This window comes from Rhinichthys klamathensis, unplaced genomic scaffold (genome assembly GCF_029890125.1).
Source record: "Rhinichthys klamathensis goyatoka isolate OS25496 unplaced genomic scaffold, OSU_Roscu_1.1 h1tg000301l_1, whole genome shotgun sequence".
NCBI lineage: Eukaryota > Metazoa > Chordata > Actinopteri > Cypriniformes > Leuciscidae > Rhinichthys > Rhinichthys klamathensis.
The window spans coordinates 1,626,536-1,643,461 of NW_026606820.1; the positions used below are offsets into that span (position 1 = coordinate 1,626,536).

Sequence of the window (16,926 nt, forward strand, 5' to 3'; positions counted from 1 at the left end):
AAAATGTGACATTAAAAAGTGTATTTTTCTATTAGAAAATAACAAAAAGCTGGTTTCAAGATTGGAACCTATGGACGTATGCAAGCATTCAAGAACCATTCATCAATACATTAAACAAAAATGGGAGAAAGAGTCTGACTCACAAATAACAGATGAAGACTGGACAGATATATGTGATACGGGCAAATAAATTCAAGATCCTGGAGGGAGTTTGGATGGAAGAATTTAGTAAGATTTTTTACTATCTCCCAAATTAACAGCACTCACACAGAGCCGTGGCTTTTGCTGGAGGCAATGTAAAACTCCGATGGCTAATCGTTACCATATTTTCTGGGCCTGCCCAAAAATAAAATTCTTTTGGCAAGAAGTAGTGGCCGAGATTGGGAAAATAATGGGAGTAGAGGTTGATTTTTCGTTCACTACATTATATTTAGGTAAAATACCAGGAAATGTTTTAGACAAGGATATACTTATTAAAAATATTGTTAGCAAAATCAATAACCTGTAAATGGTTGCAGGTTGACCCTCCAACAAAGGATCAATGGCTATAGGGATCGTAAATGAAATATACAGTATGGAGAGACTTACATTTATATTAAGGCTCAAATTTGAAAAATGTAACAAGGTTTGGAAAAAATGGATTATGTAGGCTACATAAACCATTGAGGAAAGTGGGATATTGTATATCAATATGTTGGAAATATTTTGTGTACTGATATTGTAGCATCCATGATAACTCTGTGTTCTTTGTTCCAATAAAGAAAAAGTAAAAAATAAAATTACAGGTTTTCTCAGTCGCTTTGGTACATTTCTCAGATCAGAATTGAAATTCTCAAAACTACCTGTTCAATCTTCACAGCACTTGTGCACATCAAAAAAGCTGTTTCTCATTTCTTTGAACAAGTTGCATATGCTTTGGTACATCCATGCAAATGATTACATAATTCTCTGCTGTTTCTTACATTATCAATTGCTTATGTCATGTTGATCAAAATGTATTATAATGGGTCTCTGTTGAATAGTCTCACCCCCCACAACATTTAGGCATTAGTTCATAGCATAAGTCTTTACATACAAAATGATCGAACAAGTTGTCATAATATGCATGTACAGTTTTCCCTATAAGGAGATGTTCACATTTCCACTTTTTTTTTCTTTGTGCTATGCAGTGCTTTCTTTCCTTTCTGTATTGCAATGACATGGTCTGTCAACAAATTACAGTACAAACAGTAAAAGCGTAAATGTGAATCTTGTCCAGTCTCTTGCAATCAAACTCCCACATAGACTAAGGTGTAACCTACAATTTACAATAATTGTCATCAAAACTTTATCCACAGTTTACATCAGAACATCCCTCCAGAGTGCACTGTTATATTGACAACATGACTAAGCAATTTGACTGTCTTATCCGTACACAATGACACAAGGACTTGCCATTCTGATGGCACTGACATGTTCATTGACAGATATTTACTTCTGAGAGATGAACTAAGGATTTTGAGCAAGAGACTGGCTTTTGCAGGTAATCCATGGTGTTTTGCTATTTGTACGAATTGTTTTGAGAAATGCACTTACTGTTTTGCAAATTTCGAGGATGATTCGAGAAATGTGCCAAAGCAACTGAGAAAAACTGTAAAAAAAAGTGTATTTTTCTAAAGTAACACTATCCAACAGAGACACTAAGGTAAAGTTACAGCAGGACACCCCCTCTCTCTTGCCTCCCCTGAGCCCTGTCAGTTTTAACAGACCCCCTAAAGTGTGCGCTGGGTTTGATGGGGGTTAACTGAGAATGAATGGAAAGTCAGGTGAGAGGAAGTAATGCCTCCATGGCGCTGTGATTAGATATGATTGGGTTGTGCGAAAAATCCCGCCTCTTGTTTTCATGCTCTTGCGAATTGGTGTGAATTAACAAAATTATGTCCTTAAGGGGAAGTTAAAAAGTAGGCGAAGTAAACAACTCTGCCACTTAGATATAACCGCTTTATGCCTCGTCAAAATAATAACATGATGACTGTGGGTTTTTTTTAGTGAGCAATCAGCTTGGTGAAATTAAAGGTATAAGCTACGTGTTTACCAGACTAATAAAAATAAGTTAACTATTAAAAAGAACAGGTGAACATCAGTTAACAAATGAAATATATTGTTTAAATTGCTATTGCCTGTAGTTACTATTTTGGAATAAATGTTTAAAATGCTTAACACTTTGATGACATTTATACTTGGTAATAAAAAAGAACATTAATTACATAGTATAGCCTATGAATACAAAATAGAATTGTATTTGTGTGTTTTTTATGCAATGTTTATTTAACCAGGAAATATGACAACATTAGTGTAAGTGTAACTGGGACTTGAATTTACATTTGACGTATATTTTTAAAAAAAAAAAACGAAACTGCGAGGACCTCCTCATTTCAGAACACCACTGCACACCACTGAACTTTACCTGCTGTTGAAGAGGTTATACATAAACCCCAGTACCAATTAAAACAATGCAGTTATTTACTTATAATTAACAATGGTAGAGACTTAACTTACAGGGGGGAGCAATTACTGAGAGCATTCAGAGAGCATTATAGGGAGTGAAACCAAGGAGAAAACTTTGCACATTACAGGTGGTAAAAAATGCTGGGTTATTTCGACCCATATTTGACCCAAATATGGAAACAACCCAGCATTTTCTAAAGTGTAATTGCTTTCAGAAACTGAGAGACGTTAAAGAATTCAAACACTACGTTAAAGAAATTGCCTTGACAGTGACTGTCTTTTCTTCACTCTGGTCTACCAAGCTTTTCACAAAAGCTTGGTAACATGAGGAACTGTGATGTGATTTTAATTAAAAAGTGCATCAAGCTTTATGCACCCATTTTGCCTGAAGCAATATAATGAAGAGAATATATTGAGATGTTAACCTGCACACTGTCTCTGAAAAATACATCATATCTGTATATTTTTATATAAACTGATATTTTCACTTACTGATTCATCCTGATAGATAGACAGACAGACAGACAGACAGACAGACAGGCAGATAAACAGACAGACAGGCAGATAAACAGACAGACAGGCGGATAAACAGACAGACAGATAGATAGACAGACAAGACAGACAGACAGACAGACAGACAGACAGATAGACAGACAGACAGACAGACAGATAGATAGACAGATAGATAGATAGATAGATAGATAGATAGATAGATAGATAGATAGATAGATAGATAGATAGATAGATAGATAGATAGATAGATAGATAGATAGATAGATAGAAACAAAGATCTTTTAAATGCGATGTGTAATCCAGCCAATTTGTCGGCCTGTCTGTTTTGTGTTGCTCTCACGAGCAATGCGCTTACAAGTGGTTCCATAGTGTAGTGGTTATCACGTCTGCTTTACACGCAGAAGGTCCTGGGTTCGAGCCCCAGTGGAACCAAGCATTTTACGTGTGACAGAATGCAAAAATGTGCCCCTCTGAGTTTGAACGACGTCGCGGCTTCTATAAACCAACGTAGTGTTTCCTGGTGAACTGTGGTTTCGAACAACAACAATATATGCTGCAAATTCCAGGCTGTTTGAATAAGGCCGGTGGAAATCAGAGTGCTATACATAATATTAGTATCATTTGGTGGAAAAATTAATCAAATGGCAACGCCATTAGCTCAACTGTAAATAAAATCCTTTGGTAATGACGGCGACAGGCGACATACTAGCGGCGTGCTAGCGTGAAGTCAAGAATAGTGTTTGTGCGACCCCTACTGTTAACTTTAATGATAGCCCAGCATCACACATTTGTGCTTGACTTTCCTACACATTCAGCCACCGATGAATTAATGCAACTTGCCCCAGTGCTACACTTATAACTTAACTTGTAGGGCATGGTGCTAGCTAGCAATGCCATTATCATAGGTTTTAATCAGGGAAAAATACAAACTGATCAAATATAGGCTATGAATGCACTGTAAGATACTTTGGATAAAAGTGTCCGACAACAAGCCTCTGTTTATATTTTCAACAGAGTGAGACCATTTTGGCAGTTTATTGTTGTACCAGGAAAACCAGGAAATCCTAAAAATGCAATTTCCTGCCTGGAAAAGTTAGAAAAATTAATTAATCTTTTTTTAAAGCATGTTTAAAATGGTTTAGTATAGTGAACATAAATAGCCTTGCTAAATTGTTATGCTCAGCTCTAAAATGTGTTATCAGCTGAAAATCTCTAATAACCACTGGGGGGAAATGGCTGGAAATAAAATCATGGAAATTAATTGGCGGAGATGATTGTTTAATTCTGAATGCACAGGCAAATGCACATTCACTTACATTTATATAAATACATTTTTATTTTATTAGTACTAATGACATACAATGAACATGAAGCTGATACTGAATATTTGTAATGCCAAAGTTGAGTTTGTTCAAATGACCTTGTATGCTATGTGCATTCATTTACAGTAGACGAATATGAATCCTTCTACATGTGTCAATTCGCAACTGACAAAAAGCTTTCTGGCAAGAAATTTCTGGCAAATGAGGCTTGTCTTGTTCCAGACGTCTTTTATGCCAAAAAATAAGCTAAAGTAAACAATCTAACATGCAGATATCACTTCTGGAAAGAGGTTAGGCTACTCTAATCCACATTTGTAGGCACTACAGCTATAAATGTTGTCATAAATTCATATATAATAATATCAAATTTCCACTCTCTATAATGATGCGCAAAATAAACGGTGAACCATAAACAATTTTCTGCCTTTCATTTGTACTTTATAGAATAAAGAGGACATAAGGTTGACCTCACTGAACAGATTTACTGAAATATAGTTAAATATAGCTTATCATGTCATTGCAATACTTGATTTAATGTCAGCGTTGGAGCTGTCCAAGGTTCTGAAGGAACATATTACATGATTTACTATAAATAATAAACAAAACAACTATCATCATGCTCTTGATTAATTGATCTTTTATAAGATAAATTGTTTTAAAAAATTAGCTGATTCTAATTAACTAGAACTGTGTGAACTCACACAAAACACAAGACTCCCAAAGGCTGTTTGATGCTCACAATCGAATGTCTAAATTTACAGTATTACAAGAACCAATCAAAATTCTCGGTCACAACATAAATGCAAGTAGTGTGATTCATTTTTCATTTCACAAACAATATTTAACGGAGAGTTTTAACTAGTTCATCAGTATCAGATTTATTTAATGTTGGTTTCTTTTTTTTAAAAAGCACCCAAAAAATAAAATAAAAAATAAAATAGATTCTTTATTTCAGTGCCTCTCAAACAGAGTGCATGCCATGATTCACTGATTCACATGATTCACTCAGTAACCATCGAAAGGGGCCATAGGATGTCTCAGAGAGAAAGTTTAACCACAAAATAAAATTCTGACATTATGGAAGTAAACTCATTTTCCTGACTTCTTTTGTGCAACACAAAAGGAGATGTTTTGAATTTTGTTTTGAATTTCTGCTATTTCATTAAACTGAAATTAGGAACCAGGGGCTGTCAGGCTGCAAAAAGAATACAACAGTATTATAAAAGCATTATTAAGAGAAGACTCATGGACTATATTCCAAGTCTTCTGATGAAAATAAAATAAAAATGAAAAGAAATATAGTGTCAAACAACCCCTCAGTGGGCAAGCTAAAGGCTTGAGAAAAATCTAAGATAAAAACCCTAAGATATTTAGGTTGATAAATTGTCTGTGAAAACATTTGTACTGACATTATGAGGTTTTTCTCACGCTTAAGAGATAATATTCATGTTGTGTTTTCTTTAAAAAGTACTTGGTTTTCTGCATTCAATGAACCTGTGGCATCAAGAATCGGCTGTTTCATATTTTGTTTTCATTCACTAAAATTGAACAATTCTTGCATGTAAAAAAAAACATAACAAAAAAAAACCTTTTAGGCTATTAGAAGACCCACACCCGAGGACATCACAAATTCTATTTTAAGGAAGATTTTTTTAAAAATCGGATTAATTGAATTCATGTTAGTATGGGCTAAATTACATAAACCCCAACCAGGCACATTGGTATTAGAGATTCTATAAATAAAAAAGCCCTAAATAATTGATTGTGAGTTTTACAAAGTTTTTTATTTTAATCATTTATGTAGCCTAGTAGTCTACTTTATACTGTATGCATTTCTACTTTATATGCTATGCATTTTTGTCTTCATTTTTTCACACTATTTTTTTGTTTCTTTCTCTTGATCGTTTATGATGTTGGTATCTTATTGCGAAGGGGAAAAGGCGCATGCTCGGACTCTTATTTTGAAATATCAATGTATCGGTTGTGTAGCACCATCTATATTTTCCCCACATGGTCTCCGGCTTCTCATCGGTCTATTCTGATGCTTTGGTCGTGTTTACTGTGACTTTATCATTGAACATATGGCGAATTTAGCACTTGCCGCCGCAGCAGCCGCAGCTGCCAGGGATCCTGCCGTGGACCGCTCGTTGCGTTCGGTTTTCGGTATGTGTGAAGAGATTGGATTAGTTTGTTTCTTGTATTTACCATTCTGTTTCATTAGCCGCTAAGCTAAACCTCACTAACGTTAACCTACAACCTGTCTTAAATTATGTACCACTTTATCTGACTGTCTGCTAGACTCCTACATTATTATTAGAATTCATATTGTTGCATACATGTTCACGTATACACATAATTAGTTGTAAAACTACTGCATGCATATCATACGCTCCCTCTACTGTTTTGCACTGGACGGAATGAGTCAATGGTGTAAGAGGTAAAAAGGGATAAAACATAAATTGAACAGATGCTGCAACAGTAAACCAGTGTGCATGTGCAACATGATTTCTTATTTCCCTCGTTTTTTTTGTTTTTTCGTTTTTTCTTTTGACAGTGGGAAACATCCCATATGAGGCCACAGAGGAGCAACTGAAAGACATCTTCTCAGAGGTTGGACTTGTCGTCAGTTTTAGGTATGCACAATAAAGCTTGAAACAACAACATGCTCTGGTCACTTTGAGGAAACCTGGCGCTGATCTAGAATAAAAAATAAAAAACATCTTGCAGGTTGGTGTATGACAGAGAAACAGGTAAGCCAAAGGGATATGGCTTTTGTGAGTACCAGGATCAGGAGACGGCGCTCAGTGCCATGCGCAACCTGAACGGCAGAGAGTTCAGTGGCAGAGCCCTCCGCGTCGACAATGCTGCTAGTGAGAAGAATAAAGAGGAGCTCAAAAGTAAGTTTCAGTACTTTTTAAGTGTAATATTCCACCCAAACAGAGTTTGGACTTTTGATTAATAAATCTTGAGTAATAAAAATGGCTATTTTGTTTAAGCTGCATGCTTGTTTCCTCAGGTTTGGGTACTGGTGCCCCTATTATTGAGTCCCCTTATGGAGACGGCTGCACAACAGAAGAAGCTCCAGAGTCCATCAGCAGGGCAGTAGCCAGCCTGCCCCCTGAGCAGATGTTTGAGCTTATGAAACAGATGAAGGTGACTTTTGGAAAGTGGCCTGTTGAATTTAAAGGGCTCCTATGATGCTATTTTAAAAGATCATTATTTAGTTTTTTGGGTGTAATAGAAAAGGTTAACATGCTTTAATGTCTGTCTGAAACGTGCTGATTTCTCCAAAGCCCCTCGTTACTAAAAGTTCGTAGTGCTTTGATTGGCCAGCAGACCCAGTGCGTTGCGATTGGCCAAACACCTCAAGCGTGTGTCGGAAATGTAACTTCACCATAATCCCAAGCTTCAGCTTTTTTTTCCATATGCCAGCATTGGGTGGTCATTATGCTAATATTTCACATTGTGACGTAGACGTTTAAGAAAGTAATATCAGTACTTTGATCGAGGCGTTTTGGATCTGTTAGATCCCTTTGTGGGAGAGCAAAAACTTTGCAACTTTGTGGATCATATTCATGCACAAACAGATACATTACAAACTAAAGAAAAAGGAAAACATTAAAAAGTATCATATGACCCCTTTAAGAGTGATGTTTCAGATAAAATGGGTCTAAAAATAGCTGGAGAAAGCAAGTTACTTAAATGAAGAGTTCACCCAAGAATTAAAATTCTGTAATTTACTCATGTCATTCTAAATTTATAAGACTTTTGTTCATCTTCAAAACATAAATATTTTTAATGAAGTCTGAGAGATCCATTCCAGCAAAATGTTGACGTTTCAGAAAGTTCATAAATATATCAATAAACATTGATCAACACAGAGATATATATATATATATATATATATATATATATATATATATATATATATATATATAAATATAATTTTTTTTTTTTTTTTTTTTTTTTTTTTTTTTAAGCCTAAAGTAAATCTTTTTATCTTAAAAATCTAATGTTTCTTTTCGGAAGAGTTGGATTAGACCGGATTAAATTTATGTGGATTAACTTTACTGTGTATTTATAAACTTTTTGAAGTGCGAAATTTATGGACTTCCAATGAAGGGACAGATATCTCTCAGGTTTCATTAAAAATATCTTCATTTGTATTTCGAAAATTAGCCAAAGTCATACAGGTTTGAACGACATAAGGGGCGACTGATTTTTTTTTCCGAGAGAACCATTTAATTGCTATTTATTATATATTTAATTTTATTGTTACAAGTAATTTGATTTAAAATGAATTGTTGTTTGAAGTGATTGTTATAATTCTGATCCTGTTTTTGCTTGTACAGCTCTGTGTGCAGAACAGTCCCCAGGAGGCCAGGAACATGCTCTTGCAGAACCCTCAGCTAGCTTATGCCTTGCTGCAGGCTCAGGTGGTCATGAGGATTGTGGATCCGGAAATCGCTCTGGTAAGATCATTAAAGAGGAGTGAGCTACATAGAAGAATGGAAAGTGTCTTAGTACATGGATTGGACAGACTTGGGAATGTCTTAATAACCTTCTTAAATAAGCACTCTTATAAATATCAAGGAATTTGAAAGTGTTTTTACCCAAATGTTTAGTATGTGTCATTTTGAAATATATGATAATCAATAGAAAAATCATCTCTTACAGAAAATGCTTCACCGTCCGGCTGTGGTTCAGCCTATAAACCCGAGCCCTCAGCCTGGGCCGGTGCCGGTACCTAACCAGCCCCTCCCTCAGCCCAATGTCCCTGTCTCTCAGCCACAACCAATGGTCAGTATTACATCTTTCACCGCTTTCTGAACACTTGTATCACGAGATACATTAAATCGTAGTGCTTGTCTGTTATGATACACTACCATTCAAAGTTTGGGGGTTTTAATGCTTAAAAAAAAAGAAAAGGTTATTATGCTCATCAAGGTTGCATTTTAATCGAAAGTAAAAAATTGTAATACTGTGCAATATTACAATAAAAAACTTTTTCTATTTTAATGTATTTTAAATTAATTTATTCCTGTGATTGATTTCATATCACATGATACTTCAGAAATCATTCTAATATGCTTATTTAGTGCTCAAGTAACATTTCTGATCATTAACAACGTATAATTGAAAACAGTTGTGCTGCTTAATATTTTTGTTGAAACAATCATGTTTTTTCAGGATTCTTTGATAAATAGAAAGTAAAATAAATAAATACTTTTATTTTTTTATTTTATTTTTTATGTCAATACTGTCAATTTTTTATTAATTTAATGCATCCCTTCTGAATAAAAGTCTTGCTGGCCCCAACTTTTGAACCTTTTTGTGCTTTTACATGGACAATCTTTCACTGATTATGCTTAGTACACCAACGATTTGTTAGGGCGTGTACATGTTATAACAGTTTAAAGCTACAGTCTGTAACTTTTGGCGCTCTAGTGGTTAATAAACAGAACTGAATGTGTCTTGCAGAAGAACATTGTAGCCGGAGCTACTTCTCTCTGTTTATGTCTATGACGAGTCACGCAGGTACTGGGCTACTCCGGAGCGGTGCCGACCCGAACCTGTCTAAAATAGTCCGAATATAGACATTTATTATAGGTGTACCTTAGTGATTCAGGATAAGACAAAAACACTGTTTGGAAAATGGATTCATGATGTACTCATTATATAATTTCTGTAAACTAAAAAAAAAAAAAAAAAAAGTTACGAACTGCAGCTTTAAATAAAACCCAATAAATGCACTTAGATATTTTCCTCCTGAAACTCAGTTTTGCTTGGCATGTACTTTGTATGAGAGAAATAGAAAGTCTTACTGTTATTTTGATGTAAATACTGAAAACATTTCAAAATCTCAAGTTAGTGTTTTTATTCCATTGTGATTTAAATAGTTTATTCATAATAACCTGATAGTCATCAGAATTTGTTCTACGTATAAAATAATGTTCTTCTTCATTGTCAGATATGCTCAAGTCTTTCAGTGAACGAAAAAAGCTCATGGTTGATATTTGAAAAAGTTTCAGTTGGGTTCATGGACAGTTAAACCGTTCTCTACATTCATGGCTCTAATGAGTCATTTTCTATTGATCCTGTGACTCACAGCCAGGTATGCATGTGAACGGAGCCCCTCAAATGATGCAGCCTCCACAGATGAGTGGTGGAGGACCTGGACCAATGCCAGGACAGGGACCCATGGGACCAGCTGGTAAGCCCAGTTGTCCTTGTAGTACTTTGGCGCTTGTGTATCTGTGTGCATGGATAGCAGTTTACCTCTGTTCCCTCCCTCTACAGGTGGGATGCAGCCTCAGATAGGGATCCCTTCAGGAGGCCCTGTGCCCATGGATAGGGGACCAGGTACTCATTTTAGGCATTACCAGTGCATTACTCATTTAGGATATTATCAGTCATAGTGAGAAAATGATCAAATCGCTACATGATTTATTTGTACCTCCTGAACACCATTACCAAACCTGTCCACAAGTGAGCAGTATTGGGCAAGCTTTTATGTTGATTTTTCATTTTCATTCTCATCTCTTCAAGGTGAAGTGTGTGATTTCTTCTACGTTGTTGGTGTCACCTAATGGAGTTACAAAAACATCTTTTATCTAAAATTCTGTTTTCAATTGGTCAGAAAGTCCTGTACCAAACTCTCAACATTTGGTTGAGTCAGTGTTGAGTCTTAAATATTTTAATTGCACTAAAGTGCTTAAAATTGGGAAATTACACACTTCACCTTTATAATCACCATTTTAGGATGATTGCCATCAGCCGATGACTGTGCATGATAGACAGAAGTGGAATTTCCCGCTTACGTCAGATCCAAAATTAAAGCCTATACACCGGTATATGTTAGGGATGCACGATACCACTTTTTCCAGAACGAGTCTGATACCGATACTCCCATGTTTGGTACTCGCCGATACCGAGAACCGATACCTGTATTTTCACTGCATTTCTAATTTTTACATATATTAGAAGATAAACCAAAAGAATATAAATCATATTAGTTGGCTTAATTTGTTCATCAAATATATATTTCCTTCAGTTATTTTCATGCTTAATTAAGCCTGCTAAAATGCATTGTATGAGCTTCTGTTACTTTCACTGTTCCTTATATTGCTCTATCATATTTTATCTTTCATTTAATAGCACATCACATATTTAGAGCAGCTCCAGAAGGGCTCAGTGCTGAGGATTGGGTCAGTGGTACAAATGTTTAGACACCGGTGAAATATCAATTCTTTATTTCATTTTTAATACTACAAAAACTACCAGCCTAATTTAAGAGGCACTTGGCAACTATTTCAACTTAATAAAACCGTTTAGAAATCATTTGAATGGTTTAATACGCTGATTTCACGCAGCCGCCATTTTGAAATCGCTCCGGTGGGAAGAAAACCGGAAGTGTCGCTTTTAATCATAGGAGAGTCGCGAATGCGACGGCGTATTGTTGTGTTTAATGTAGAAATTAGTTATTCTAAAAATGTACGTACATTTATTTAATACTTTAGACTATATACAGTGAAATTCATTTATAAATAAAACATTTTTTTATATATAATTCAGAACGGAAAAAAAAGAAGCAGGAACGAACTATATACATACCCTATATTGGATATTAACATCCAATAGTGTAAATCGCGGCAGCAGCTTCAGGTTGGTAGTCCAAGCATTGTTGTCTATCTGTACTTCCGGGGTTCTTCCCACCGGAGCCTCGCTTTCGATTTCAAAATGGCGGCAACGTGAAATCAGCGTATAACCTGTTCTGGAGAGAATGGTGACTTTCCCCGCTCCCCCCAGCGTCCCCAGGCGGAAAACCAACCTTCCAACATCGCGACTAACATCCCGGTAAGTTGGAAATAGAAGTCTCGTGAGAACGAGCGAGAAACACAAACACTCTCTCTCGTCAGTTAACGTTATAAGCTGCATGCCTCGTTTTACTTTCTTTGCCATCCGACTGAACTACAAACTTTCCACTGACGTCTGTGAAAAAGGGATGCGCTCGACCAGCTCGCACGCGTCTCACCAGCTCACAATCGACTGCTCGTTTTTCTCTTATCAGCTATATTGGCGTTACTATATTTCGTTTAATATTCCAAATAAGATACATTTACTTCATAGACAGCCTTCTTTTTTTACCCCCATTATACCCTCTGTTGTCATTGTTTCTTTGTCTGGACACAAACACTGTTTACACGCTGCCTGGTATCGGTTGTTGGTATCGGAGCATTTTTACGAACACCAGTACATGAGCTCGATATCGGTGCATCCATATGTGTACTTTAAAATATTTTTTGTAAATGAAAAAAGTTTTTAATTTGATCCATTTTGGGTAAATGGTTTTATATAATGTATTCTACTGTTAAAAATTTGAATGTCAGTAAAATGTATTTATTATTATTATTTTTTACGTTTATTTGTCAAGGATGCATTAAATGAATTAAAAATACAAAAAAAACGTTTCCACAAAAATATTAAGCAGCACAACCATTTTAAAATGTGTTTAATAAGAAGAAATGACCAAATCAGTGACACTGAATACTGGAGTAATGGCTGCTGAAAATTCACAGGAATAAGTTAAAATAGAAAAGTTCCTTTAAATTTGTGGTAATATTACACAATTTTTCTGTATTTTTGGTCAAATAGATGCATCCTTGGTGAACAAAAGACTTCTTTAAAAAAAAAACGTACTGACCTCAAATTTATATAAGACATCGATCTTGATTTCTTGATGTTTATATAGTACCTGCATTAGCCAATTAAAACCACATATCGACCCCTGCTTTAACCCATGTCCATAAACATCAGTACAAGCATCCCTGGGTAATATCAGTAAGTGCTATCGTGCGCTGTCTCAGTTCTCTCTCCTGTTCTCTTCACTTAATGCTGACCCAGGAACCCTTCAGGACTCTTCTGTGGGAGCAGCTGGGCAGGCTGCTATCGAGCGGCCTCAAGGTATTATGGGTATAACTCTGGTCTGCTCAAAACAGGGATGTCAAGACTGTCACCTGCTCATTATCTTACCCCTATGTGCACCTTTTGGAGTGCACTCCTTCTCTTGGCATACCCCTAAACACCACGTCTGAATTGACAGCAGTATGTGAACTTCGTGACAGTTTGCAATTAATAAAGTGCAACTTCCAATCATGTCAAAGAGAGAGAATGACCCAATCATGTCAAAGAGAGAGAATGACCCCAAAACATTGTAAAAATAAATAGTGTTGAAACATAGGTGTGTTTTGCTTTGTCTCTGTTTACAATGCGTCAAACACTTTTGTTTCAGTTTTGACTTTTTAGTGTCCAAATCCAAAACATGAACAATGAAGGCTTGTTACCTAATGGAATGTGCCAGTGTAGCAGAATAGAGATTAGTATTGACGAGTTTTACTTTCTAAAGATGTTGAAACCCTCTGTTATCAAAGTCACTGTGACGGGTAAAACAGTATCCTTTTGTTCGTGAAGTAGAACCTTTTTTGTTTCCTTTAGTTTAATTTCCTTGACACTTGAGGAAATGCCCTGGTGTATCATAACAGTGTCATACCTTGGAAATTTGTGCTTGACAATTCAACAACATTATTCATTTCTTTATTTGCATAAAAGGACATGTCCATGTTTTGAAATGTTTGTGTAATGCACTTTGACACTAGTTTCTTTCATAATTTTGATTCTGTAGACCGTTCTCTTTTAGAGTCTTGTCAGAGTTACAAAGGATGCACTTTTTTAAAAATCATAATTGTTCTTTCTTTTCAGTGCCAATAGTAGACCCACGTGCCCCAATGCGAGGGGCCCCGCAAGGCCCTCCAGGGATCCCACCCAGAGGCCTTCTTGGTGATGGTCCGAACGACCCGCGAGGTGGATCTTTGGTCAATGTTACTGGAGACGTGGTGGAGCCAGGGTAACGCCTTCTAAAAACTGTTGCAGTGACATTTAGAATAGATGATCACAGGTTATTAGTTTTGTTAGCTTAATTTTTTTCCCCCTTTATGCATTTGTTATTAACCCTGTAAAGTCTGAAAAATGAAATAATGGTCAGGTAATCAAATAATAAAAAAAATTTTCAATTATATTTTAAAGTCACTGTTTATAGAACCTTGACAAAATAAAATTTATTTAGAAAATTATTAGTTTGGTGTTTTTAAGGTTCTTGAAAATAGTCTTATGGTCACCAAGCCTGCATTTACATACAGTAAAAACAGTTATATAGTGAAATATTACACTTTAAAATAAGATGTTTTCTAAAATGTGAAACATTTTTAGCACCAATTACTCCAGTCTTCAGTGTCTCATGGTCCTTCAGAAATCATTCTATTGTGTTGATTTGGTGCTCAAGAAACATTTCTTCTTATAAATGTTAAAAACAGTTGTATTGCTTAATATTTTTGTGGTAATTGTGATACATTATGTTTCAGGATTCTTTGAATAGACAGTTCAAAAGAACCACATTTATTTGAAATGGAAGTCTTTTGTAACAATACCTTTACGGTCTCTTTTGATCAATTGAATGCGTCCTTGCTTTCTTTAAAACAAAACTGAGCCTAAACTATTGAATGGCAGTGTACATCAGACTTGTATGGCAATTTATTGACCACTAAATATTTTTTATTGCTTTTATAGTTTAAGTTAATAATAAAAGCTTATTATTTTGCTTATTGCTCACGTACAGGCGTGGTTACATTGGAGGCCCTCCGCAACATCAGGGGCCGCCCATGCATATGGCTCCCCCAGACATGCGTGGCCCTCATGAAATGAGAGGAGGACCCATGATGGGAGAACCTAGAGGCCCTATGATGGACCAGCGTGGTCCACCCATGGAGGCAAGAGGTACTTGAAGATGTGGTTTCACTTCATTTGTTGACTTGGTTTGTATATCTGTAATACTGGTTTTGCTCCTTACTGAAAGAAAACTGATTGAAGGATTTCTCTTACAAATAAGATTTTTAGACATTTTCTTAATTCCTCAAGGTCGTGATCCAAGAGCTGTTGATGCTCGGGGTCCGATATCTGGCCAGAGGGTGCCTGTTGCTGGTGGAATGCAGGGTCCTCCCCCCCACGGCATGGGACAAAGTGCACCTCCAGCAGCGAGACCAGTAAGATCTCCACACTCCTATAGTTTGCTCCTATAGTTAATTTAATCATAGCCTTGTGAGGGACCCCCTTCCTAAAATATAAAGGCAGCTATGTGTTCAAGTCAACAGAACCTGTGTTTGTTGTACTAAACGTGATTATTTAAGGAAAGCAGGTTTGCTAAATTTATTCGCTTTTATTTGTCATTGTACTAAAGACAAAAACAAATGATTAAAAATGATCTGGAAAATATTTACTGTGTATTAGGTTATAAGCTTTTTTCCCCATTCAGTATTAAATTATTAGAGAAACAGTGTATTGAGTTCATATTTATATGAATATGACTTTTCACAATAAATATAGTTTTACAGCAGCTTTACTGAAAATAGTACTAAACACAATTATTAAGAAAATCCAAGTCCTTAAAAAGTTGCAAATAAAACAAAAGTTATTATTAATGTTGAAAAAAAAGTTGTGCTGTTAAATGTTTGTGAAAACAATGATACATTTTTTTCAGGAATCTTTGATTTAATATAAAGTACATAAGAACAGCATTTATATCAAATATATATTTGCATATAGTCTTTTACTGTCACTTTTAATCAGTTTAATATCTTCTTGCTGAATAAAAATATTAATTGTTTAAAAAAAGTCTGCCTGACCCAAAACTGTTGAATGGTTTTCATTACAAAGGAAAAATAATGATTTCCCCCAAAAATCATATATTCATTTCAATTTTTTCCACTGACCCTCTTTGCAGCCCCTCTCTCAGGGAGCAGTGTTCAGCTTGCAGTACTTAATTCAAATATCTGCATGTTTCAATCCTGTCTGTCTTTTAACAGGGTCCTACGTCAGATGTGTCATCACAAGACCACGAGAAGGTGGGTCATTTATTTATTTTTCCCCACACACTTTTCAGATCTGCAGCACTGCATCCTTTTAAGTGTTTCACTCACCAGATTTTCCAGAATTACTTGTTGGCATGTTGATTTAAAAGTTCACAGGTTAACCACGCTTCAATTTGAATCTTTCATGATGTAACAAGGCTTCTGTCCTGTAGATACTAATCTATGTGCTGTGTTTCCACATTCCCAGGCTGCCTTGATTATGCAGGTTTTGCAGCTGACCCCAGAACAGATCGCCATGTTGCCACCAGAACAGAGACAGAGTATCCTGATACTGAAGGAGCAGATTCAGAAGACAGCAGGCGCCCCCTGAAGACGACTCATGTGATGTGAGCGCTTTTGTTTCCTTCTCATCTGTCCTATTATTATAGCTTATTATGATAATTACAGGCTCTGTGACAAAGTGGAACGTGTTTTTTTATGTAAAAGAATGAGACATGGTTAATTTGGGTAAGTGCAAGTGTGAAAATCTGACTCTACAACTCATGTGATTACAGGAACATACACATCCCATCGGACAACCCATCACCTGGATACTTTTGTTTTGGTTTGCAAGAGTTCCACATCTGTAACTTCGTTGTTGTTTTTGTTTTCTAGTGATATTTTCTTATTTTAAGTGAAATCAG

The 16,926-nt window shown here is 35.9% G+C and overlaps 1 protein-coding gene and 1 non-coding gene across 3 annotated transcripts; both read left to right on the plus strand.

Moving 5' to 3' along the window:
- The first annotated feature begins 3,359 nt into the window (after positions 1-3,359).
- trnav-uac (transfer RNA valine (anticodon UAC)) lies at positions 3,360-3,432 on the plus strand. Its single transcript has one exon. It is a non-coding gene; the product is annotated as a tRNA-Val (tRNA).
- A 2,895-nt stretch (positions 3,433-6,327) lies between these two features.
- On the plus strand, positions 6,328-16,823 carry cstf2 (cleavage stimulation factor, 3' pre-RNA, subunit 2). Of its 2 annotated transcripts, XM_056270314.1 has the most exons (15): positions 6,328-6,485; positions 6,877-6,955; positions 7,050-7,219; positions 7,339-7,475; positions 8,675-8,794; positions 9,000-9,122; positions 10,434-10,536; positions 10,623-10,685; positions 13,227-13,286; positions 14,082-14,226; positions 14,995-15,152; positions 15,294-15,418; positions 16,238-16,276; positions 16,491-16,629; positions 16,798-16,823. In XM_056270314.1, exons 1-14 carry the CDS (start codon positions 6,404-6,406, stop codon positions 16,611-16,613), a joined length of 1,527 nt encoding a protein of 508 aa, XP_056126289.1. In that variant the 5' UTR covers positions 6,328-6,403; the 3' UTR covers positions 16,614-16,629; positions 16,798-16,823. The 2 variants fall into 2 exon arrangements, with proteins under 2 accessions (XP_056126289.1, XP_056126290.1); XM_056270315.1 differs by lacking the exon at positions 13,227-13,286.
- The last annotated feature ends 103 nt before the right edge of the window (positions 16,824-16,926 follow it).

What these genes read in the sequence shown, in the direction of transcription:
- cstf2 (XM_056270314.1), top strand. Translation starts at nt 6,404, where the DNA reads ATGGCGAATTTAGCACTTGCCGCCGCAGCAGCCGCAGCTGCCAGGGAT. An exon ending in CTCGTTGCGTTCGGTTTTCG is followed by an intron (nt 6,486 to 6,876) that starts GTATGTGTGAAG and finishes TTCTTTTGACAG; the next exon opens with TGGGAAACATCCCATATGAG. An exon ending in TCTCTCAGCCACAACCAATG is followed by an intron (nt 9,123 to 10,433) that starts GTCAGTATTACA and finishes TGTGACTCACAG; the next exon opens with CCAGGTATGCATGTGAACGG.